Genomic DNA, 26043 nt, shown 5'->3' with positions numbered 1-26043 from the left:
GGATGGATAGGTGCATTACTACTAATGCAACCAAGATCTCAGGATGTATGTTTGAAAAGGCTGTCTGAAGGATTCTTTTATGTACTTCAACTAACAAACCTATATTTACACGTTATAGAGCCTTCTGTTTTTCCAGGAGCACACTGCAAGTTTGAAAGGCTCCAACTGTACCGTGATGGTATGGGGGGTATCCTTATCATAGTACAGGACCCTCAGCCTTACAGGTTTGGGGCTGGCAAGCATTTATTGTTTGGAGTCTCTACTAGAGCCTGAGTGACTAGTATTGGGGAATTGTTTCTTGGCACTGGTGGAACAAGAAGAGAGAAATTGTCAATTTCAATCTGGATTGAAAACCTGTGTCCTTGGAGATGGCAGTGAGGATGTAATTTGTTTGGTCCTGATGACGACTAAGTGCTTTGTTTAAGGAGTTTGGCTCTTTCAAATGGAGGTTGAATGTAGGTGCCTTGGATGTGGTGTGAGGCCAGGACCTGAAAACCTGCAAATATTATAGGGCACATTACCAAAAAGCAAGGACTCTTTTGACAGACGAGGTTTGTCTCCCCTTCCATTCCTAAGATGGTGGACAAATGGCTGAGTTAAGGAAAGGACAGTGTGAGGCAGCCCTAAGGCTCATGAAGACAACCAAATCTGAGGGAAGCATTTAGAATATTTTCCAAATTAATGCTGGTAGGATGAAGTGGTGTATTCCATTCTTTAATCTTCAGTGAATCCTGTTTTGTTTAGCAACTAGTGGTTATATTTGTCAGATCAGCAAGGATATTTGGGGTCATTGCAGGAAAAAAAAAAACTAGATACATTCATGGAGGATAGGTCCATCAGTGGCTATTAGCCAGGATGAGCGGGGATGGTGTCCCTAGCCTCTGTTTGTCAGAAGATGGGAATGGGCGACAGGATGGATCAATTGATGATTACCTGTTCTGTTTATTCCCTCTGGAGCACCTGGCATTGGCCACTGTCAGAAGAGAGGCTGCTGGGCTAGATGGAACTTGGGTCTGACCCAGTATGGTCGTTCTTATGTTTAAATGCTTCCTGAATGGGGTTGGATTCTTCTACAGAAGATGTGGTGACCTTCTCTAAAAGAATTACAAAAAGGGAGATAAGTGGAACATATTGCAAGGGCAAAAATCTCTCCAAACACTGAAGAAGAAAACTGTTACTTTCCAGAAAAAGGCAGTGAAGTAAGGATGCGTGTTAATCAACATGCCAGCAAAGGAAGGTGGACTTTGACACAAAGGAATTCAGCAAAGCTGCTGCTTGACCAGTTAGAATTGGCAAATAACCATAGTAATGGCCAGATGGAGTCAATATGAAAGGAGTTTTCAGAAGAGATGGGGAGATGCTGCTGGGAAGGGGTGTTTCACCAGTTGAGATTTTGTGGGAAGGAAGAGTCATGGCCAATAGTAGGTGAGCAAAAGGCCGGGGTGTAGTGAGGCAATGCCTGAAGTAGGCTGCATCAAGTCCATAGAGAGCTTAAATATGCTGTTTAGAAATGGATCTTGAAACTAAGAGGGAGCCAGTGGAGTTGCGTGAGGATATGTTTATTTTATGAAAGGAGGCATCAGCATAGGCTAAACTGAGTAAGAAGCCACAGAAAGGAGTTGCAGTGAGAGGAAATTAAGGCATAGGTATGTTAGCAATGTACATGAACAACGATTATGCGGGTTGTGGCAAGGTTTGCAGACCTATATAATGAGCAAGGCAAGTTTCAAGTATCTTTGGTCTTGTGGCAGTTGTACTAGCTGTGGCTTAAATTACGCTTGTCTTGTTCTTCCCAACAGTAGCACTTCTGAGGTTAGAGGGAAGAATCACCAACAGTGTTAACGTACACTTCAGTAGCAGGTCCTGTGAAAATAACTAGAAAAGAACTAAGATGTGCTTGTTTAACTCCATACAGAAAGGATAATATTAAAGCTGCACTTGATCTGAGTAGACATGTTTATGGACAGACCTGGTTATGCTGGTCATCTGATCTACGGACTTACTAGTATAGGGCTCATCTATACCTAGTTTGAACAGATGCTGAGGTGTATTCCGGAGCGAGGGGTGAGGAGAGCAATATAAGCAGTGCTAACAACAGACATGCACAGAGTTCAGGGATCAACTTTTATTTTTAAAAAATAATTTCACAAGACAAACATCTGTCATTGAGGTAAGTGAGTATTATGGCTTCAGAGAACATACTTTCAAAGTTTCATAAGCAGTTTTGTATTTACAACAAGCTGTTTTGCATGACTCTCGTATTTAGATGTGGAACATGTTTTGAAGCAGTTGCAAGTGTCAAGCCTTCAATCTGCTGCAACATTAATTGTTTTGGAGAAGCTCCTGCCACAGTAATAAGGTTCTTTAAAAGGATTAACAGTACAGGTGAGTACTTTCATGTTTGAAGAGTACCTATCTAGTAGTTCATGCTGTTAGCCTTTGTGATCATCTACAACAAATCTGTCTTTACAAACAGCTGGAAGCTGACATTTTGGATAACAGCAAAAGATGGTTTTTAATTTAAGTGACTTACCTACTTAAACTTCGTGATCTACGGTAAGACTGATTTGACCTCAATTATACCCTCCCTAAAAGCTAGAGAGAGAGAGAGGTTTGTTGCAGTAGTGCAGGGGCTAGTTTACCATGCTGGACATTTCTCAAATCTTGTACAAATGTACCAGCCCTTACTACAGATTAAATTTTTTTAAACTGGTTTGTAGTATGTACTGTGAACAAGCTGACAGAGAACTATCTCAGATAGGAGTATACTGAACTGTGTGAACAAAGCCCTATATAATGTATCTCCATTTTATATTTTGATAGTTACCTATTCTTACCAGCCCTTTCACCAGAAGAGGGAGGTGTACATTTGCCTCAGAGTGAATACCCTTCTGTCTTTGCTTGAAGTCGAGTTTTATGGAGGTTAATCATACACACCCACTACCTAACATCTGGACTCACAGGGAAAGGGGTCAGTAATATCCAGTGGTTAAGGCATGGGCATATGAAACAGACTTATGTTCTGCTGCCAGCTTCAGTGCTAACTTGACTATTGGCAAGTTGTACACTCTGTTCTGCTGTAAATAGGGATACTACATGAATAGTCTTCAAAAGCACTTTCCTAGATATAGATGAACTATATTATGTTAAAAAAAAAAATTGCATCAGATCAGTGTTCCATTTAATCCAGTACACGAAATGTCCTCTCAGCTGCTTCAAAGGAAGAAATCCTGAACTTAACCTGTTCCCAGACAAAGTTGCCTCCTAATCCCCAATGAACGGTTTATAAGATGAAGTTTGAGGATCCAAAAATCTCATAATGGGTATTACCTGTAGCTGATTCTTAATTCTCACCTTCTTTTCACAGTAAATCTTAATCTAGTTCTGTGGTGGCTAAGGAGAGTTTTGGTATCTACTTGAAATTTCTGCTTTTCACTTAGATTAATATATTTCTTGTGTAACAAGAACGGGAATAAAGGTTCCTACTTTAGCTTCTTCCCACTTTCAACATGTTCTCTAATGTGAATAATCCCTCCCCTCTGAGTTTTTCCATGCCCTAATTGTTGCCCGTCTTAAAATTAACTTGCTTCTCTTACATCCTTTTAGGGTGAAGACAGGAAAAATGCATAGCCCAAATGGGGTAACTTTATTTGAGACTAGGATATGGGGCATCTGTAGCTACCACAGCCATGGGTATATTTAAATGAAAGGAATAGGGCAAGGTCTTACGATGTTCTATTAGAAAGCTTACAAAATATCACCACCTGTATTTAAAAAAACTGCCACAATTGCTTTATATACACAATATTTGCTTTTGAGGTAAGCAAAGGTTTTTTATATATTTTTATTGTATTTTAGGGCTCTAAACACTTTTTTGTTAACATGCTCTTGTAAACCCAAGTAACACTAATAGTCTCTGGACTAGAAACAGGCCTAGTTTAATACGGTTACCCAGTCATTTATAACTACCCTGTTCAAATTCATAGGAAATTCCTATACGACTACACTTTGTTATAATAGAGCAAGAAAATAAGTTATCATTCTTTGCTTTATGGTTTGACTTAAGTTCCATAGTTCATGGTACTAAAGCGGGGTCTTAAGCATGGTCCATGTGGTTTATCAAACTTATTCCAGAAGACACACACAATACTGTTCAGTATTTGAAGGTAAAGCACACTGGTAAAGAAATGACACTTAACAGCCTGACTACATATTTCAACATACTTAAGGCTCAGACATTCTTATTTTGGGGGAATGATGACAAACTGTACCACAGCCAGAAGAAAATGTATTAGGCAGAACCATGACAGTTCTGACTTTTTAAAGTTTAAGCTACAGCATTTTGTAACTAAGTCTTTCTGAAATTTACTAAGGTCATTTGCTCTTATTGTAGGTGGGATAGATAAAACTTTGGACCGTTAACCCTAAGCCAAAAGTGTTACAGGCTTGTTTCACAGAACAGCAGCAGTAAACAAAGTTCATTCCATTCAATATATGTACCCTGAGGTTTTTCCAGTTTTTATTCCAAGGCTGTATGAAATTAATTGCCTGTTTAGCTTTTTATAGAGTAAATGAATTTACTTTTTGAAGTAATTTTGAAATGAATTTAAGTACAACATAGTGACCTTCAAGTGATGTAAAGACAAGTTTTGTTAAATCCAAGTTAGATACTAAAAGCTGGAAAAATGAATTCAACTTTTAAAATTTACAGCGAACAACTAGAGAGGCTAGAACACTAACACCTTCCAGCCTGGGTAGGAGAATGAACATCCAAAATATAAAGAACCACATGAGTGATCAAGTACCCAATCAAAAACTACTTCCCTGTTGTTAGAACTGATGGTTACTCTGAGTTTGGAGTTTCCTCCCTCGTTGTTGTTGGGACCTAAATGCACAACTTCCATGTCAAATGTCACAGTTGATCCACAAGTAACAGCAGGCAATTGGTTTGTCATCTCTTTGCCATTTACAAATACTGCCCCTGAAACAGTCAAGAGATGTAAACATTATTTCTTACAGTACATAATGGTTAGGGGCAGACTTTGGCTGTACCACTGATGAAGCCCCAGCACACACTCCTCCCCCCCACCCCCCCAAGAATGCAGGTCATCACCTGATTTGCTCACTACTCAACCCCAAAGAAAACTGACATGTAAAATCATAATGAAACTTTGTAACAGCTATACCAATTCTTTACAACTCTTAGCTCTTCCCAAAAACAGAATAGGTGGTATTGACAAAACATTTTAAGCAGTTCCTGTGACACTGTGCACTAGCATAATAAGCAAATGTATTAGCTGAAACATAAGCGCATTAGAACTCCACTGTTACATTCCTTATACACATCAGGAAACAATCATCTTAAAAATGTTTTCACTTACCCTCCTATCCCAAACTATTAACCATTGACTTTTCAGCCATAAAATAGAAACTAGCTCTTAAATATTCAATTAAGTTAAATACAGAGAGTTAGACAAGCATTAAACGTAGACAAGGATTAATTATCAAAGATAGGACTGCTTCCTATCTCCAGTGCATTTGCTTATCATGGACTGACTGCAACATCAAGGCAGGAAAGTTGTCAGTACCATTAATTCTTTCATTGTAAGTGCCTCAGGGCAGGGACTCTTTTTAGATATTTGAGTGGTGCTTCGCAAGGTTTTGGGTAATTGATTAATAAGATGGAAGCTTACCAGTTGTACTGTTCTTTTATCAATGTAACCTTTAGTAAAAATCACTTGTACTTTTTTTTTAAAGAACATAAGAATGGCCATACTGCTTCAGACCAATGGTCTATCCATCCAGACCAGTATCTTGTCTTGAGAGTGGCCAGAGCGTCAGAGGGAATGAACAGAACAAGGCTATTTATCAAGCGATCCATCCATATCAACTGTCATCCAGTCCCAGCTTCCGGTAGGCACCAGTTTAGGGACACCCGGAACATGGGGTTGCATTCCTAGCCTAATAGCCACTGATGGATCTATCCTCCATGAATCTATCTAATACACGAGACACAGGGCAGGCTTCAACAGTAGCAGTCAGTAAGAGGAAAGCCCAGCTCCAAGCAGGTTTTCCTAAATGGGCACTAGTCTCGGGAAAGGAGTTGATTTTTTTTGAAGTCTTAAAACAACACATGCAAGTTGCTATAGCATACACAGTATTAAGCGAATTTGTGAATGTTAAAGATCCGCAAGTGTACTTTGATGTGGTTCATTTCAAATAACATAGAATTCGATTGCTCAGGTTGCTGGAAGCTGTAACACCATTTCAGCAAAAGATCCAGCAGTTAGGGATAAATAAGATGTTAAAAAGCACACAATGTACACGAGACATAGCCAAGATCTTCATAAACAAATAGATAATATTCAACAGTACAATATTAATAAGCTCACCATTTGTACTAATGCATACTGCTTTATCTCGCTGTAAAGAATCGTAGCCATTCTGCTGTTCCACACACACTCCTATACTGTCTCGTTTGTCTGGCTGACCAACTGTTTCGATTCTATGAAGAAGAAAGTTTTGTTAAATTCTGAAGTTTTAAATAAACAAAAACCAGTAAAAACTGCACCAAGGTTCATACCCAATCAGCACTACCTTATCATAAAGGACCTCTTTACAATGGCCCCAAGGTTTCCACCACAATTTCACCTGAACTTTGAGACCACCTCTGCTGAGTAACTGATCATGTAGGTCCTTAAGATGAGCTTCACCATATACTTCTCTTCAGCTTGTAGCAAATGCTCATCGAGCAGAGGTGTTACAGCTGTATCTTTTCTCACAATCCTCAAATTTTCACTTTTTTTTTTTTGATGTTCCCCCTAGTGATGTAGCCTGTGGCCCACCACTTTCAATAGTTGTGGAACATGGCTTTACCCTGGCTGTCCCATCTATTAGCATTTGTACCAGTCCAGGCAGAATCACATATTTAGTCACTGTCTACCAAACTGTCAACATCACATTTTTTAAGGCACAAAGCTCCATTTCTGGCAGGTACAGAAGGCCTTATGTTCAGCAAAAGCTCCTTAAAAGGGACTCAGAACATAACCGTGACTTAAGTTCTAATAGAGGGATTGAAAGTGGGTTTAATACAGATGATATCCATGACAAGAGGAGGAAGAAATCCTGCAGAAGAACAAGGTGCAATCTCTATCAGATTAACATAATACACTTTTAAGGAGTTGCCATTCATCTATTTGAAAGGAAAAGTAGGAGCAGTGGTGCTAGTCAACTGTAAAAGGGTAAGTCACTGCACAGAGACTAGAATAGAAATTTGTTAATGTGAATAGACTTGTACCTGATATTTGCAAATGTCAATTGTTAGGGTATTGAAAATAAGCCCATGATATGGGCACCAAGGTGCTCAGAGGCAGCCAGCCAGCCAGCTGCCACTACATAACTTCTGAGCTTTCTGTACTTTTACCATAGTTCAAATCTTTATTAGAAGTTACTTTAAAGTGACTGTCACTAAGGAACTGACCAGCCATTTAGCCCTATTAATATGAAGCCCTATGTTGGGTCATGGCTCAATCCATCAGGGTGAGAACGTACTGACAGTTGCAGGCTGTTTCTCTAGCTTTTATTATAAAGATTAGCAGGTTCCCTTAACAATTGTGGGAACCTAACTCATCCTGCTAACTTTCTTTGGATAGAGAGACCATGCCTTTGGTGGGGGCAGAATCTTAAAACAAGTAACAGGAAAAGTAATTTGCAAGCCTGGCTCCTGCCAAAATGAATTTATGATTTTGATAAAGAACGGATAGTGAGACTTTTTCAATGATCAATCAAACAGACTTGTGTTTATGGATGAACCATTAAAACCTAATGTCCACATCCCAGCCAAAGGCTAATAATCAGGCCTATAAAGGGAGGGAGGCCATAGAAGCCATATGTTTAAAGATACTTCTATAAATAGATGTGTTTTCTTCTGTCCTGTGAATCATACATTTACCTCTGTTACTCTTTGTTGCTGCTTAAAGATGCTGGGTAAAATTTTCAAGAAAGTCCATGTGATTTATGTTGACTTTCAAAGAAACAGACTCCTAAGTGGCAAAGTCATTTTAAAACCAACAGGATTTAAGCTCCTAAATCCCTTGAGCACTCTTGAAAAAGCAACCTGCCCTGTTTTGGTGGGGATTGGTTTTTACTGGAGCTGAGACAGCTAATACAATAACTCCTCACTTAAAGTCATCCCGGTTAACCTTGTTTTGTTGTTACCTTGCTGATCAATTAGGTAATATGCTCGTTTAAAGTTGCACAATGCACCCATATTATAATGTTTGGCAGCCACCTGCTTTGTCCACTGCTTGCAGGAAGAACAGCCTGTTGGAGCTGGCTGGTGGGGGCTTGGAACCAGTGTGGACCGGCAGCCCCCCTATCAGCTCCCTGCTCCCCTAAGTTCCCTGTGTGGCAGCCACCCAGCATGCTATCAATTGCTGGGCACTACAGCTGTCGTCGTCGTGTCCCCCCCCCCCCCCCACTGCCGTGCGCTGCTCCTGCCATCTACCTAAGAGCTGCTCCCGGGAGCCTCCTGCTTGCTGTACAGGGGGGTGGGGGGAAGAGGAGTGCTAATGTCAGGGTGTCCCCCTAACACCCCCCCAACGACCTTATCTCCATAGCGTGGGGGGGACAGGACAGGGCTCAGGACAGAGGAAGCTTGCTGGCAGCAGCTGCTATCTCAACTTGCTGATCTACTTTAAAAGGCAATGTACTTAGAGTGGGGTCAGTGTACTTAAAGGGGAAATGTGCATCTCTCTCCCACCCATAGGGTGAGAGTCTGTCTCTGTTTGCCATGCTGTCTCCCCTCCCTCTGTTTGTGCTGCCTTGTAGAGTGTGAGGCTGCATTAACAACAATGTGTTAACCCTTGAGGGCTCAGCCAAATGCTAGTTTATCATTTAGCAGTAAGGCATTCCCTGGGAAATATCCCACCCTCTGACTTCACCACCTCAACCAAGCTTCACAATCATCATTGGTGTGTATGGTATTAAATTATTTGTTTAAAACTTATACTGTGTGTGTGTGTATATATATATATATTTTTAAAAGGGTTTTTTTGTCCAGCGAAAAGTTTCCCTGGAACCTAACCCCCTGCTATTTAAATTAATTCTTATGGGGAAATTAGATTTGCTTAACATAGTTTCGCTTAAAGTAGCATTTTTTAGGAACATAACTACAATGTTAAGCGAGGAGTTACTGTAACTTATGGCATCAAGGCAGCAGAGGTGTTCAATGCTTATTTTCCTTCAGTCTTCATTAAAACATTTAATGGTGACCAGATACTTAATACAATTAATATTCAAGGGGGAAGGAATACAAGCCAAAATAGGGAAAGAACAGGTTAAAGAATATTTAGATAAGTTAGATGTATTAAAGTTGTCAGGGTACTTAAGGAACTAGCTGAAGCAATCATCTTTGAGAACTTATGGCAGACGGATGAGGTCTCAGAGGACTGAAGAAGGGCAAACATAGTAGCTACCTTTAAAAAGAGGAACAAAGAGAACCCAGGGAATTACAGACCAGTCAACTTAACTTTGACACCTGGAAAGATACTGCACCAAAATTATTAAACAATCAATTTGTAAGCACCAGCAAGATAATAAGGTTATAAGAAATAGCTAGCATGGATTTCTCAAGTACAAATCATGCCAAACCAACCTAATTTCCTTCTTTGACAAGGTTAATTTCCTAGAGGATGGTGGGAGAGAAGCAGATGTGATACTGATTTTAGTAAGGCTTTTATCACAGTCCCACTTGACATTCTCATAAACAAACCAGAAAAATGTAGTATAGCTTAAATTACTATAAGGTTGGTGCACAAAGTAGTTGTCAATGGTTCACTGGCAAACGTGAAGGATGTATTGTGTGGGCAGGGGTCCAGTACTAGTCAATATTTTCATGAATGACTTGGATAATGGAATGGAGAGTATGCGTATAAAATCTGGGGAGGTCACTAATCTGGGATGGGATGCAATTAGAATGAGAAGGATTAGAATTCAAAGGAACCTAGACCAATTGGAGAATTGATCTGAATTCAATGAGATGAAAGACCAGACCAAGGTACTACACTTAAGAAAAATCATATGCCAGGGGTTTTCAAACTTTTTTCCATTTGCAGATCACTAAAAAATTTTTGTACGGAGGTGTGGACCCCTTTGGAAATCTTAGGCATAGTCTGTGGACCCCCAGGGGTTCACAGGTTGAAAGCCACTGAGATATGCAGCAGTATTGCTGCAAATATCTAGGGGCTATAGTGGATCACAAATTGAATAAGAGTCAATGTGATGTAGTTGCAAAAAAAAAAAACCACGCAAATATTCTGGGTTAAAGGAGTGTTATGTAGTAAATGTCCTGCTCTACTTGGCACTAGTGAGGCCTCAGCTGGATTACTGTGTCCAGTTCTGGACACCACATGTTAAGATGTGAACAAACTGGAGGGAGTCCAGAGAAGAGCAATAAGTGATAAAAGGTTTAGAAAACCTGATCTATGAGAAAAGGAAAAAACACTGGGCATGTTCAGTCTTAAAAACAAACTGTTGGGGGTATTGATAAGTCTTCGAACATATTACGGGCTGTGCTGTCCATGTCCACTGAAGGTAAGACAAGAAGTAATGGGATTAATCTGCAGTAAGGGAGATTTAAAAAGTTATTCTTAATATTTAACTTAACTGTAAGGCTAGTTAAGCACTGGAATAGGCTTTGAAGAGAGGTCCTGGAATCTGCATCATTTGTGGTCTTTAAGAACAGGCTGGACAAATGTCTGACAGGGATGGTCTAGATATACTTGATCTTGCCGCAGGGTAGGAAGCTCATCTTGATAACCTCTCGAGGTCCTACATTTCTATGATTTGTCCAACTTTACAAAGATGCAACAGCAGCTTCAAGAATTGGAAATTAATAAAGCCCTTTTTTTATATTTTATGATTTTGAGAGTAGTCTGGCAAATTACTAGTTAGTTCCTTCAAGATGTACAGGAGAACTCCAAATTGGAACCATGTTGTACTCTCCTATTCTATCAGGCTTTTCAGTTCTCTGGAAATCATCACTGAGATTGCTTTATAACATAGCTTTCAGCTAAGAAAACAAAAATCCAAGTGTCTTGAAGTTTTGCATTATGAATTGATCCACAATGAGAACTGTTTGTACAAAAGAACATTAGATAAGGTTTACAATTATCATCTGCTATATTTTTAGTTTTCATTAGGTCTAGTCATTATTGCAGTTTTATAAATATTAACTTAGAAATGTTCAGATATCGTAACTCTTTGTACATTAGAGAATACCAATTCTTTGCCCCTCCAGTTAATGCAGCATCTCTTTGATTTTTTTTGGTCTGGAAATATGTATGTTTTCATAACAAAGCTGACCAACTGCACTAGCTTATCTGTAAATTTAAAACTCATTTTCAAATAAGTGATCCATGACTTAGATCAGTCACCGCATGCAAATTGGTGTATATGACTGAGCAGATCACAGAAACAAGCTAGACTAGTAGTAGTAGTAGAGGGAAGACAGAGCCATCGCACAATCAGCAGGACAGAACAATTGGACTTAAGGGCAACTGTGTAGAAATTCTTACAAACATAATATGCCAACACACACAGTATAAACACCATGGGCATGGTGGCAGGCTGGGCACCCCAGTAAGGGGATAAGCTTAAATTGTTAACAGGCCCATGGGTTTGGTGCAGGACACCATTTCTTAACTTAATATTTTTGTCAATTCCAGCAGCAAACCATCCCAGGAAGCACAGCCCTAGACAGGAGGAGTCCTATATATTTTTTATTTATATATATATATATATATATATAAAAAAAACTTTTAGAAAGACTTAGCTATGAACGTTTCAGTGGTGTTCAGGGGTAAACTGCTATTCATTTTACTAATGAAAATCATTTGATCTAGAATCCATATTTAGGAGGACTATTTTTCTCTGCAGTTTTGGAGAACTTGTAACCTGGAGTTGTTAAGTGTATCTAGAACATGCAGTAGAAATACTATTTAACAGACCATGTTTTAAAAATTCCATATCATCACTTTGTTGGAAGGCAGCATGCAGCCCACAAGATGTCCTCTCCTTGTAACTGCAGGGAGTAGACAGATGTACAAGATCAACCATAGGTTTTTATAGTTAGTGAAATCGAACACTCCCCAGTTTCCATTAATCTCAAAACAAAGACGCACAAGCCACCATCCATCATATGCACTTATTTATTAATTAGCTATATGTAGATTAGGCTAAACCTACCAGAGTCACCAGGGCACACTGTGTCGCCCGTCAGACAGCCTCATTTACTCTGCTGTATCATCTTGAATTGCTAGCACAGCTGGACTAATCTTGCCTTCCTACTGCAAGTATAAACATTACGAACAACTGCAGTCTGAAGAGCAGGGGGTGGTCACCCTAGAGAATCTCTCACCATCCCTTCCAAGCACAGCTCCATGGGGGCAGCAGAGAACTGGGAATAACGTTGGCCCAGGCCAATTACATCATACCTCCAATTATAGCCTCATCTAAACGTCTTGGTTGGTGACACTCCAATCAAAGAGATCTAGTTCTAAAAAGGGGACATATGAAATGCTGTTTTTATTACAGCTTTGCTACTCACTGGAGAGGCTATTATGCCTCCTGAATATATGACAAGAAGATTATCTGTAACATGAGTCTTGCCCGTTTCTATCCAGGAGGCTGGTTATCCCTTTGTGAATGTACTGCTGAAACAGATGGATAAAGCCAAATGCTAAGTATTGCATCTCGTGAACTAGCAGAATCTAATATATGCTTTAAAATGGGAAGCTCTTGTGGGGATTGGGGAAAGTAACACAACCTATTTTCTAACTTTCGAGATTCTCTTAAAAAAAACACCTGTTCCATCAAATCTTTTGCAGACACATGTGGCCTACTGCTCTGTGATACAGAAACATGATCTTTCCTAAAAGAGAAGGAGCAAAATCCACACTACAAAAAACTGCACATCAAAAGGATTTTCAGCTCCATTATCAATATGACAAGGTAAGAGACACTGGTGTGAAACAGAACCAGGGAAAGCCTCAAAGCTCTGCATTTAATAGCAGAGATGCTTCTGTACCAAGCAATATTAAGCCTGGTGTTTTATTTGAGATGGAAGTTGTGGAGCCCTTCGCATCCATGGCAGACAATGGACAGTTGAATATGCCCGTGCCCTATGACCAACCAAAGCCAACAGAATCCAAGTTTCAGGGTTAGGGTTAATGTAACTTCATCTAGAAAGCTACATGGATAAACACCATAATCACACCCCCTAAACTACAAGTGGAGTTTGCAGCAGGATTGTCAAGCCTATTACACAAAAACCATCAGTCTGTGTAATAAGAGAAAGTTGGGGAAAAGCTATGGCTATGTCTCTTAGATCTACAATCACAACTGACACTGCCTGGCAGACGAGACATCTCCACAGGGACTCTCCTCTTCTCCAGCTGAACAGCATCATCTCAAGGGAAGGGCTCAATGCAGAAAAGCTGCCAAGGTTTTTAATCTCACTGTTGTGCGGGACTAAATTCTTAACCCTGAAAGTAAGTTCCCCAAGCTACCTTTTCCCCTCAGGAGTTTCTACAGATGGCGACCAACAGTCATCTGACCAGAGCTATAATTATGCTGGAGGTGGTATCTTTGAGAACTTACTCCACTGCCAATTAGCCATTCTTACACTGTCACAGGAAAACAAAGCTCCAACAGTCCTAGAAGAATTGGGAGGGTTGGGAAGGACAGAGGTTACTGTTTAGGGGACCTAATCCAAAGCCCACTGGAGTCAATGGAAGAATACCAATGGGCTTTAGATCAGGTCATAGCAGTTGCTGAGACGCGCCAAAAAAAGTTCTAAACACACCACAGGTCCACTCAGTCTAGGCTAATTTGGGGATCTCATTGAGGAAGGAATAGAGCACTTCAGCTCCTGTTTTAGGAAAGGATGGATCCTACAAGAGGGTCTTGGACTTTGTCCTGAAGAACTAGGAGGTGGAAGCAAAGAGAGGAAGGGTCAGGCTTCCCACACAAATTGGACTGTGTATTATGTACACACCACTAAGTCAGTGATTTGGGAGTTTACAACTCAGAGGCACAGTGAGGCTTGAGTTCACTGTACAACACAGCGGTAGCAAAATGAGACAAAACAGGAAATTCCGTTTGCGTAAGTGCCTCATGCAATGGCAATACAGCATGTACTTGCCTGAACGTTAATGTCTGCCCACAGAAGTAGGTAGGAGCTTTGGAGTAGAGCACACCACATGACTGAGAATCATTTCGAAGTGCTATGTTTCTTCGACTGCTCAGGCTGTAACCCTCCAAACCTGCTGTCCATTCTTAAAACAAACACAAAAACATGAATTACTTCACTGGCTATCATGTGGGGAAGGAGCTTCCGTTGGCTGCATCCAGTCTTTTTACTTCACGTGCAAGTTAGAGTCACGTTACCAAAGCTCTGGGTCTAACCTCTCATTGATGTGCAAAAGGAGTGAGAGAGAAATGAGGCATTTTTCTGCAATATTGTGATTGTTGCCAAAAAGATTAATCTGCATTTGACTCTTGGCTATGATCACTTACAAAGAAGTGACAAAAATGTATATTACACCGTTTTCTTATAAAATTAATTGGGACTAAAGAAACTGGCATTTCTCTCATTTCCAGCCAGTTTAAGAACTAGCCTTATAGACATTTACAAACTACTTGGACGTAGATTTTCTATAATAATGAGGAAAAAAAATAGGAAAGATCTTCAGTTTTGTCATTCAGTGTGTCTTGTTAACCCCTCAAGTACTTGTCTAAACAACATCACAATGAGATACGCTTCCATTGAGAAATGAATTCCTAACTTTCCACCCTCAAGGAAAGCAAAGCCCCAGGCTATTACAGAAACCAGAAATCCTTGAGGAAAGCCAGAAAATAGTTAATGCTCCATTTCTCATTACTTCCCTTTTGAATTGGTTGTAGGTAGAAAACCCCTGAAAACAGGCTCTGACACAACAGGCATGACAGATGTGATTTAAAATTCTTCATGAAACACAGAACAGAATCTCACACTGGCATTTTCCAAGTGCAGGCACTGCTCCAGCACAAGCATCAGCTTGATAGCTACCATGTGTGCTACAGAACTAGCTGCAGTTAAAAGTAAGCAAAGAATCCAACTGTAGAAGGGTATGTATCTAATTACCTTGTATTATTTAGATACACATTTAATTCCATATATTGCAAGGCAGGAAACTCCATTGTCTTCAGACAGCAAACAGCTCCACATAATCTACAGCACGTTATGTTTTTTTCACACACACTATAAGCTTCAGAAGACTAACAACAAAAGTTTATACCATGAGGAACTAATGTAGAACGGCCAGTTTGTGGAATACTCCATGGACTCCATTCCTGGCGTCCGTCACCCCGGGCACAGACTCTGAACTGGTAATCAACATTTGGGTCGATATGTAGTACTATGAATTCCATCTCTGAGCCAACATACACATCTTCAAAGTGATTGGCAGTACTCTTGCGATACTGAAGCCTGTAGTCTTGTGGTATAAAGTCATCATCCACCTAAACAGACATTTATTCCATTAACAAGGGATCATGACCATTTCTTCCCTGGATTTCTTTGAACTACAATGTATCCCAGTAGCAGTGCAAGTTACCAACATTTGTCCTTCACAAGGTAAGGTGACCAATGGTTGGTCTTTGTTAAAACAGCAGCCAACACACAACATTCTTTCATACTTCTGGGGAGGAATGGCAAGGAAGATAGAGCCATCCAGCAGCAACTTAAATATGTATGGTCCTAGCAACCATACCTTTGATTTATTGAATAAAAAAGGAATGCCTTCCGAAAACTGAAGAAAGCAATTAGCCAAGTGTCTGATACAAAATCTGAGGTTCTTTACTCATCCACTGTACCTACCAGAGTACTCAAATATTTAAGGGTGCATAAGTTTAATGGGGTAGGGACTGTTTATCCCTATGAGTGAAATCCTGGCCTCATGGAAATCAATGGGAGTTTTCCATGGTTGATACAGCATCTCGCACAATGGAGCCCTATCTGCAATTACCTACTGTAATACATACCACCACCAAGTATGGATTCTACAAGATGTTTATTTCTGTGTCAATCTGTGCTTCTGACAAATATGTGACACTAAGACCTGTTTCTGCAATTGCTATTTAGATGATAGTGTCATATTTCTGTAGCACTCATCTGTTTAGTGGGAAGTGTTGTAGGCTGTTTTTTTGGGGAGGGGGAGGCTGGGTGAGGTAAGCTGCTGCCTCTTCCATTTCCAACAGTTTGGCTCAAGAAGAGAGGAGGAGTGGGCAGTTTTTTCAGCTACCTCTGCTGGCTTTTCTACACAACAAGTTGTAGACAGACCTGTTGCACTAATTGGCAGATACTGGGAGACAGCAGGTACTATCAAGCAGCAAATAGGTAGCCCAGTGCCAGACTGAGCAGACTAGGGGTTGGATTCTCATGTGAAGGTCTTCCTCCACACACACACTTGTGCCTGAAAATCTATCATTATGTGCACCTGGATCGGACCGTAACATACAATTTCTTCCGGTATATTTTAAATCCCAAGTCAGAAGGAGATGATTCCCTTGACGGAGAAAGAAGTGAAAGTGACGTTCAGTTTCTTTTGAGAAAGAATACCTTTTTTATTTTTTTGAAACAGGGTCTAAAAGAGAATCTGAGTTACATTAATTCAAGAGATTTACTCACCTTACACCACCGGACTAGGATACCGCCAGGCTTCTCAGTAAGTTCTTCTATCTGTACAGGTGGCCGAGATGCTACAGTCCCATGGCTGAAGATTTGATTTTTCACTATAGTAAGAAGACAGTCATCCAGCTGGGCAGATAAACAAGGCACATCAACCAAGGCGGGCACTTCTGGCAAGCTAAGGAAAGAAAAATTGCTAACATGTAAGGGAGCAGCTTGTATACAATTCTATTTCAGCGATACACTTAAAAGACAACACATGTGGGATTGATTATTTTTTTAAGTCTATACTTCAAGGGACTGGTTTTAAAAATTAGAACATTAAAGGAATTCCAGATTTCAGACTTAAAAGACTGAGGAAGTAGCTAATATTTTTGGCCTAATGATGTTGTCTGTGTCTCCGTAATCTCTTCTCTTTCATTGGGATTGATGAAAACAATTGCAAACAGACAGTCCATATTTCAAGAGAGACCATCTGAGGACTGAACACTACTTGAATTATCAAGGCCAACCCCTATCAGAATCTATATGTAAGTGGGACAGCAAAGCCTGAAATAAACCTTCGAAATAAAAGCCCCTAATGTTCATTGCCTTAAAAAGGAACAAAAACAAAAAAAACCCTATGTAGAGGCATGTCAATCGTGTTCCTTGCTGAATTCTCAAATCCCCCCACCAGATTGATGTGTCTTACCTATCCAGCTGAATGTGCAAAGCCTTTTTTGTAAAGTTGCACAGGTTTTCATTCTGCTCTCCCATGACCTCATGGATGACACTCTCTCCTGGAATGAAAGAATAAAAAAATTGTTCCTTATATGAAAAATGCCCAAGAAAAACATTCTTCACATCAAAGAATAACCAGTGCTGAAGAGAACAACCAGTAAAAAAAAAAAAAGTCAGTGTTTTCAATGCTCCTGCAAGACACTTAGCTAGAAGATACAAGTGTTGAAATTCTATTAGTTACTATTATATGCCTATATAGCATCCTCTGATGACAAAGAGCTTTGTAGGAACTCACAGGAGAGAGTTAGGTGATTTGACCGAGGTCCCAGACAATAACAGAGCTGGGGCCAGATGCCAGAAATCATGGCTCCTTATCCTCTGGCTCCACCTACTTGACAGCCCAACTACTTTAAGCGGGAAACATCATCAAAAGGCAGAGCATCTTTACTGATTAGAACCTCAAAAAGCTAAAACTGGTAAAGAAATTATAACAGGTTCAACAGTGCGCAGAATCAGGCCCTGCTCATCATCATCAATGTATTTTTTTTTTTATTTTTGCAAATATAACGTTCTGTGATAGTCTGTGCAGTGCAAGGTAGGGATAGATAAATAGAAAGCAATTCAAACACATCAGCTCTGATCCCCTACATTTACGTGGCAACCCCTGAAATTATAGGAATATCTACAGTGACTTCTGCTTAAATCCAGCTTGGACTCTTCCCAAGTTTATCATCTGATGAGTGTACAGTGATCTGTGGGAGATATGTGAGCTCAGTCCAGTTCCAAGTGCACAGTTGCCAACATTTAAAAAAAAATAAAAATAAAAACGCACACTATATTTGGCAGCAAAAGATTGAATGTGCATGAAGACTGAACTCTCTTCTTGCTCAGAGGTGGCCCCTCTAGTTCAGAATAGAGCCACTGTATAGCAAAACTTTTACTGCCACTGTCCACATAGACAGCTGTGGCCCAGTGGATTAGACATAGACTAGTGGCCAGGGATCCAGGAGCTCTGATATATGGTCTTCTCAGACTTATGCAAGTTATGTCACCTCCTGTGGTCAAATGGAGATGGTGTTAATACCAGCTTCACAGGAGTAGGTGAAACTATTTGGAAAGTGACAAATTGCTTTGGTGGATACAGGACTTCATTCAGACAGCAAAGCTAGCAACTTCCTTAAGCACAAAACTCACATCCAAGTGCAAGTAGCAGACTGTACGACATGTTGTAGTTCACAAACCAGAGAGCACAGTGGAAGAAAGTTAAAGTTGAGACAGACAAAAACAATGCAAGGAAACAACCAGCACAATCATAGCTGAAAAATGGCACAGAATAGGTTCTCCGGGGCAGGGACACAGTCAGTAGCAACATTCCTTTGTGACTAGATATTTGGTAATGATATGGAATAGTTCACCCTTAACGGGACACCTCAACACTTCTATTGTTTTCTGTCCCAACTGCAAATCTTCTGGAGAAAAGCATGACTTTCCTTGCAGATATAAATGGGATGTGAGGGAGGGAAAGGTCAGTGACAGGCAGTACAGTATAATCCTTGAACTTCTGTACACTATGTTTTTACTCCACAGACTCAAAATAGCTTCCCTCCAGTCCCAAATGCTGGAACAAACATTCACTGTATAAACTCATTTTCTAATATAAATGAAACTCAAATCCAAACTTATTCTCTCCTAGAGCAAAAGCAATTGGACCACATAGGGTGAAATTTACCCCCTGTGCAAAGGACTAGCATAAGACCTATGCACCACTGAAGTTCCACCTAGGGTTAAAATAAACTGCCAGCTTAACAGTACCAAAAACAACACAGATATTTTGTTATTTATGAGGGCATCTGAGATACATTTTATTTTAAGAGGCCAAACACAATCCATTGCTTCTACTTTGGTGGCCTGGAAATTAACTTTGTGGTAATATAGACCTCTGAAAGTAGGTACTCTCCCCCTTTACCATTCCATACTTCAGCCCACTTATACTTAACCATAGGTTATATACACCGAAATGATAAAATATGGATCCTCAAAAGCGAGAATTGATATGTTTCCCCCCACCCCACCACCAATTCTGCAGAGATCTTTAAACCTTTATTAGTGCTGGTTTAGGATAGGTTCATTTCAGCCAAAACATGCAGTTCATAACATGCACTATGATCTACACCAGGGGTGGGCATGCTTTTCAGCCTGAGGGCCACATCGGGATATGGAAATTGTACGGTGAGCCATGAATGCTCACGAAATTGGGGGTAGGGGTGCGGGATGGGGTGAGGGCTCCGGCTGGGGGTGCAGGTTCTTGGGTGGGGCCAGAAATGAGAAGTTCAGCGTGCGGGAAGGGGTTCTCAGCTGAGGTTGGGGGGGGGGGGGAAATGAGGGCTCCGGGGGGGACTGGGGATGAGGGGTTTGGGGTGCTGGATGGGGCTCCAGGCTCAGACAGAGGTTCAGAGGACAGGAGGGGGATCAGGGCTGGGGCAGGTGGTTGGGTTACAGGGGAGGGGTGTGAGGGCTCCGGCTGGGTTTGCAGGCTCTGGGGTGGGGCTGGGGATGAGGAGTTGAGGGTGCTCTGGGCTGGGACCAATGGGTTCAGAGGGAAGGAGAGGGATCAGGGATGGGGCAAGCAGTTGTGGCACGGGGGTGGTGAGGGCTCTGGCTGGGGGTGTGGGCTCTGTGCTGGGGCCAGGGATGAGGGGTTTGGGGTACGAGAGGGGGCTCTGGGCTGGGATTGAGGGGTTTGGAGGGTGGAATCAGGGCTGTGGCAGAAGATTGGGGCGTGGGAGGGGCTCAGGGGTGCATGCTCTGGGTGGCCCTTACCGCAAGCAGCTCCCGGAAGCATATCCCCTCTCCGGCTCCTATGTGGACACATGGCCAGGCGGCTTTGCACGTGCCCCATCCGCAGCTCCCATTGGCTGGGAACAGTGGCCAATGGGAGCTGCGGGGGTGGCGCCTGCAGACGGGACATCACAAAGAGCCACATGGCCACGCCTCCACGTACTGTGTAGGAGCCGGGGGGGGGGGGGTGTCATGCCAGCTGCTTCCTGGGAGCCACGCGGAGCAGGGCAAGCCCCCGACCCTGCTCCCTAGCTGGAACACTGTAGTTTGCCCACCCCTGTTCTACACTAATCTTTAAGAGAAGACTTATAGGAATGTATATTTTAAACAGCCCCCTACCTTCCTGGAGCAGGTCATCAGCTGTACTGACTCCATGTTCTATTAGTTTCTGGCATTCATCCAATGGCTTGATGCTCTCTTGTTCTATGGCATCCACTTCCTGCAGCAATAACACTAGTCTCTCATCCAGCAGCTTCCGCAGGGTCCCTTTTAAATCATTAAAATGCTGCTCAAGTACATCCCTTGTCAGAGCTGCACTCTCTCTGATCTGACTCAAGACAACAGAAAAGAGAAGGATTCAGGGTAAGCAGCTGAAAAGAAATATTCCTTTATCATTGTGAATCACATTGCCTGCATTTGCTCGTGGAAAGCTCTATGCTAGGTCAACTTTTACAAAGGCTGTCAGACAATTAACAAACCTACTAGGATGCTGTCCATTGTAGGATACTCATTTGATTAAGGGTACAAAGCAGGGGAGAGAAAAGGTAGTGAGGCTACCCAAGCAGAAAGACAAGTGATGAAAGCAAAGTAAGACTTGTAATCTTTTAGAGAAAGATTATAAATAATGAGGAAAGCCACTGAAACTGGAAGAGAGGAGAGTATCCTTTATGACAATTATCTTCCCCATACACAAACTAAAGACACGCCTAAGAGTGATAAGCCTACACTAACAGCGTCACAAATCATGGGGACAACAGGATGCCTTTGGCCAACTAGGAGGCAGGCTACATATGCCATGGCCAAAATAGCCCAATGCAAATGAGACACATTGAAAATTTAATCAATTCAAATCAAGCCAGAACACATTAAGTAAATCAATTTATTCTGGGACTATTAGACAATAAAAATGTGGCCCTCATTACTGCAGTATCTTTTTGAGCACCTCTATTTTGAGGTATTTATTCTCACAACACCATTGTGAGGTAAGGCAGTACCATTATCCCCATTGTACAGATGAGGAACTGAGGCATAGAAAGGATAAGTGACTTGCCCAACGTAACAGAGGAAGTTTGTAGTAGAGCAGGGACTTGAATTCACATCTCACAAGTCCTTGGCTAGTGCCCTAACCAGTGGGCAACGCTTCTTCTACTTTACTCAACAGATTTCGTTTCCAGTGTCTATAAACTATTTAAGTCTCCTGTGGAAAGTAAATACATTAGCAGCTTATTTGTTCTCAAATCAGGGGAAGTCCTCCTCTCAGCAGAATTTGTGTTCATACTCAATAAGAACATCCATGGACACTACTGTAACCTATGGGCTGCTCCTCAGAGCTGCAAGTCTTGAGCAGGTGTATTAAAAAAAGGAGAGCAGCTCAGACACACAAGAAGTTTTAGAACAGAGTTACAACCAATGATATTAAGGCTATGTACTGAAAGAGAGAGAGAGTGTCTTAGGTAACTGCACAGGACCTGTCATGTCGTTAACACATTAAGCAGCAGTGTGGTATTTCCCATCGATCCAGAGCACTAAGACAATGAAATATCCATTCCTTGTGCAGCCGGTCCTTCCCACACACTGGACTCACTTTAGTAATGAGAACCACGCTGCAGCACACAGCATTAGAACAGAGATATAACTGTGCGTATTTTAACGTCGAAGATCTTCATTGTTGGTTCACCACATTGTACTTGAATATTTCAGCATGCAGAGGCCTTATCCAAAACCCATTGCAATTAGCAGAAAGACTTCACTGTCTTCAGTGCACTTTGGATTAGGCCTATCACAAATATCACCAGCCAGTATTTGGAGAAACCTACAATTCAGCTCCCCAGAGAGGAAAGAGAATGGTTTCAATGTTTACTCTGTCTGTACATCTGTGTGTTTGAGTCACTAATTTAACTTTAACAGGCAATTTCTAAGACACAAGAAGACTATCACATAGTCTCAAATCAGATCAGACAAGTATCCGGTCATGGCCAGTACCAGATGCTCCAGAAGAGTAAGAAACCCTGCATTCAGTAGTTATGAAATATGCTGTCCCAAGTGAAAAATCTCTTCTTTCCTCCTATATTTAGAGGCTTAACCCCAGAAGTATGAGGGTTTGAATCTCTTCCAAGACTTTCTTTTTTTGTATTTACTATTACAACTCTGAATAGTCTTGTTATCCATATAAGTGACTGATCATTTGTTTGAATCTTACTAAGTTTTTTGCCTCAACCTTGGTGCAAGGAGTTCCATGGACTAACTACACAGTGTGTGAAAGGCAGTTTTGTTTTGTTTTTGAATCAGCTGGAAATCGATCACCTTTGAGTTCCATTGAATGTTTCCCTTCTTTTATTAGGAGTCAGGGTGAATAGTGAATATGCCACTATATCCATATTTGATCCTATGGATATCGTAAGAATCTTTATTATGAAAAAGTTGTTGTTACAAAAGGTTTACTACAAAGTCAATTAAGAACCCACTGCATATAATTTTTTTTAGGAAGGAAACATTTGAATACGTGAAAAATTAATCACAAGCTAAAAGTGAGAATTAAACACTCCACTATGAAGTGCTTTTATGATTTACACACATAAGGAAATGCTGCAACATAAGCCAAGCCTTAGATGTAATTTCTAGATCTTTAGAAGTACTGACAACCAACACAGGAAGCTCTTGGGTTAGGTAAAGTAAATTTCCTCTTCAAGCAATCTTCATGAGCCTCTGCGGCTGCCACACAGCTTGGCTTCCCCTCACTTGTTATTTTAGTATTTAAGAAAAAAAGGAAGTGTTTGGCAGTGTATGTACGAGGCGGGGGTGGAGGACGACAGAAAAGAATGGTTATTCCCCCAAACCCATTACCGTTTTAGATGCGTATACAAACTCAATCGGTATCAGAATCTCAATGCTAGAGCTAAGGATGTGCAAACACAAGAGAGGATGAAAATACTGGAAAGTAAAAATACACACACAGGCTCGAGGAAGGATTTGAATACTATAGTAAAATGTTCCAAAAATGGAGGTTGATGCTGCAATGCTAAGTGGTCCATAGAGCAAATGTTTCCTGCTAGCTCTAGCCCAGTCTTGGAGTCTTGAGATTTCCAAAGGCTCTTGTCCCCATGTGCATCCTGCATCGTTGATTCATGTCCTCCTTTGTCAGCTATCTCGTTAGCATAAATGCAATTGTGGCCAACTCAGCAGAAGACCGAGGCCACAGTTGGAAAGTGAGTCCAGGGGAACAGAAACAAATGCATACAAGCACAGAACCATACAGCAAAGAGATCAACTGAAGTCGCAGGAACAAGGAAAGTTTCAGTACTAATGAATGCAAAGTCCTGTACCCAGGGAGAGGAAACAAAAGGCACAAATAAAGGTGAAGGTAACTAAGCAGTCACACCCACCAAAGTAACAGAGCAGTTATACACATCATGCTAACACAAGTTTACGGTCATGTGTCCCATTATATTTTATGTTACTGAGCAGCACTACCATTGCAGCTCAGATGGCAAAGTTTGGATGAGGGTAGTAGTCCTCAAACTTTTCAGGGTCACACACCCCTTACTCCTGTCTGCCCCCGAGCAGCTGGGAGCAGGGGTATAGCCGGGAGCTGGGGCCCCGGGTGCAGGCCCAGCAGCCAGGGCCAGAAGCAGAGCTGGGTGGTGTTCCTTCCCTGCCCCCCATGGGGGTAGGCCTGGGCCCCAGCTGCACCCCCCTGAACTGTCATCCACCCCTCTGGGGGGGGCACTCTACAGTTTGGGGACCTCTGGACTAGGGGCATCTATGAGGCTCGTTACCTTCAGCAGTTTGCAATAACAACAACTTTGAAAACCACTGTGATTAACGAACATTAATCTTCCACTTGGTCATAAAACATCAGGGCACTGACCCTCATAGGTTTACAACAGATTTCTATGGTGATGGGATCAGTTTCAAGGAAATTAATTATCTGATCACAACAAAAATTTTGTAAGATTTAAAATAAATGAAAGATCACTCCACAAGATGAACTAACACCAAGGGGGTATCTCAGGTCTACAAAAAGCAAAGACATTCAGAGTACGTCTACACTGAAGAGTTAAATCAGATAATGGGTACACTCAAGTCTGAATGCATGGGTATGGAGTCAGGCGATTATATGAGAATCTTAGCTTTGATTTTTTTTTTTCTTAAAAGCAGATTTCTGTCTTTCAAGGTTGCAGAAGAAAAACTTTAAAACGGGAACTCTAAAAGCCCCCAAAACAGAAGGTTGATAAAAACTCCAAATTTTTAACATCTCATGATCGGGAGAGGGAGGGACGTCTCATTAATTTTTAATTCTTGGAGCTGGCAAAACAGCGGCAGTTCTTATCTCAGAGCTGCTCAGTCTGAGGCAGGCAACAACTACCTGCATCAGTTTCGCTCAGGTCATGTTCAGATTTTTTCCCCTCAAAAGGGCCAGAGACTTGTTTTAAATTGAAGCGTGGACGCCACATAATCTGAATCCGTCCCAGGAAAGGGGAGCGGTGTGTTCCAGCCCATGGACTCGGGGTGTCCCTGCTCTAGCCTGCCCCCCTTCAAGAGTCACCCACCCCCTATTTCCTCTCCCCGAGCACAGCCCCACCCTCACAGCTCCCTGCCCAGCTCCCCGGACCTCATGCCCTGCCCCCGCGCCCTCAGCTCTCACCCCAACCCCCAGGCCCGCACTCCCAATACCCCCCCCCCGGTGCCCCACCTGCTTGCGCGCCTGCTGCAGCCCCCGCAGCCTCTGCTGCAGCTCCCGCCGGTAGCTCCGCGCCGCCTCGACGCTCTCCCGAGCCTCCTGCAGCAGCAGCGCCTCGCCCTCCGGATCCATCCCACTCCCTGCCCGGGCTGTGGGGACCCGCTGCTGGCAACAGCCGCCCAGGCTGGCCTCACACCCGGAAGCGAGCCACATCCGGGCAATGAGCCAGGCAGGGGGGCGGGGCAAAAGTTTTGGGTTTTTGTTGTTGTTGTTGTTTTTTAAAATCAAGGAAAACTTTATTGATATATATGGCACACAAGCTAGCACTGGTGGAGCAGAAGGAAAGCAGAGTCACCAAACCCAGGTCCTGATTGCAAAAAGCCCATTCAGAATTCAAGGCTATCTATGTTCATTCAGGCCCATCACTGAAAGAAAACACATCATTATACTTAGGTTGCATAAGACAAATACATTGATATGTACAATGAATTACCACTGAATGTATTGCCACATTTTACATGTCTACACACTAATAAACTAATAATTCATTAGAGCAATGAACATACACTCATTGCATTACAATGAAACTATTTTTAATTTCAAATTTAAAAGTCGCTTTGTGCCTCACTTCCCCAACTAGAAAATTGAGATAATAATACTTTCTTTCCTCACACGGTTGTTGTGAAGATAAATACCACTGAAGATTGTGAAGCACTTAAGTGCTAAAGTAATGGGAGATAGATAAGTACCCAGGATAGATACATAGTATTAATTACTTATATGATAAAAAGAAAAGGAGTACTTGTGGCACCTTAGAGACTAACCAATTTATTTGAGCATAAGCTTCCGTGAGCTA

The 26043-nt window shown here is 41.7% G+C and overlaps 1 protein-coding gene across 1 annotated transcript; it reads right to left on the bottom strand.

Annotated features, from left to right (window-relative positions):
• Positions 1 to 1037: 1037 nt before the first annotated feature.
• Positions 1038 to 25400, bottom strand: CRLF3 (cytokine receptor like factor 3). The gene is made up of 8 exons (XM_074971057.1): positions 25200 to 25400; positions 20627 to 20834; positions 17421 to 17508; positions 16730 to 16907; positions 15339 to 15561; positions 14204 to 14336; positions 6393 to 6505; positions 1038 to 4981 (listed from the first exon to the last, which is right to left on the bottom strand). The coding sequence occupies exons 1-8, from the start codon at positions 25398 to 25400 to the stop codon at positions 4728 to 4730; spliced, it is 1398 nt and encodes a 465-aa protein (XP_074827158.1). The 3' UTR covers positions 1038 to 4727.
• Positions 25401 to 26043: the final 643 nt, after the last annotated feature.

The sequence above is a fragment of the Natator depressus genome, chromosome 14 (assembly GCF_965152275.1).
Source record: "Natator depressus isolate rNatDep1 chromosome 14, rNatDep2.hap1, whole genome shotgun sequence".
NCBI lineage: Eukaryota > Metazoa > Chordata > Testudines > Cheloniidae > Natator > Natator depressus.
Note: the sequence above shows the minus strand (reverse complement) of the source record. Positions and strands in the feature narration are given on the sequence as shown.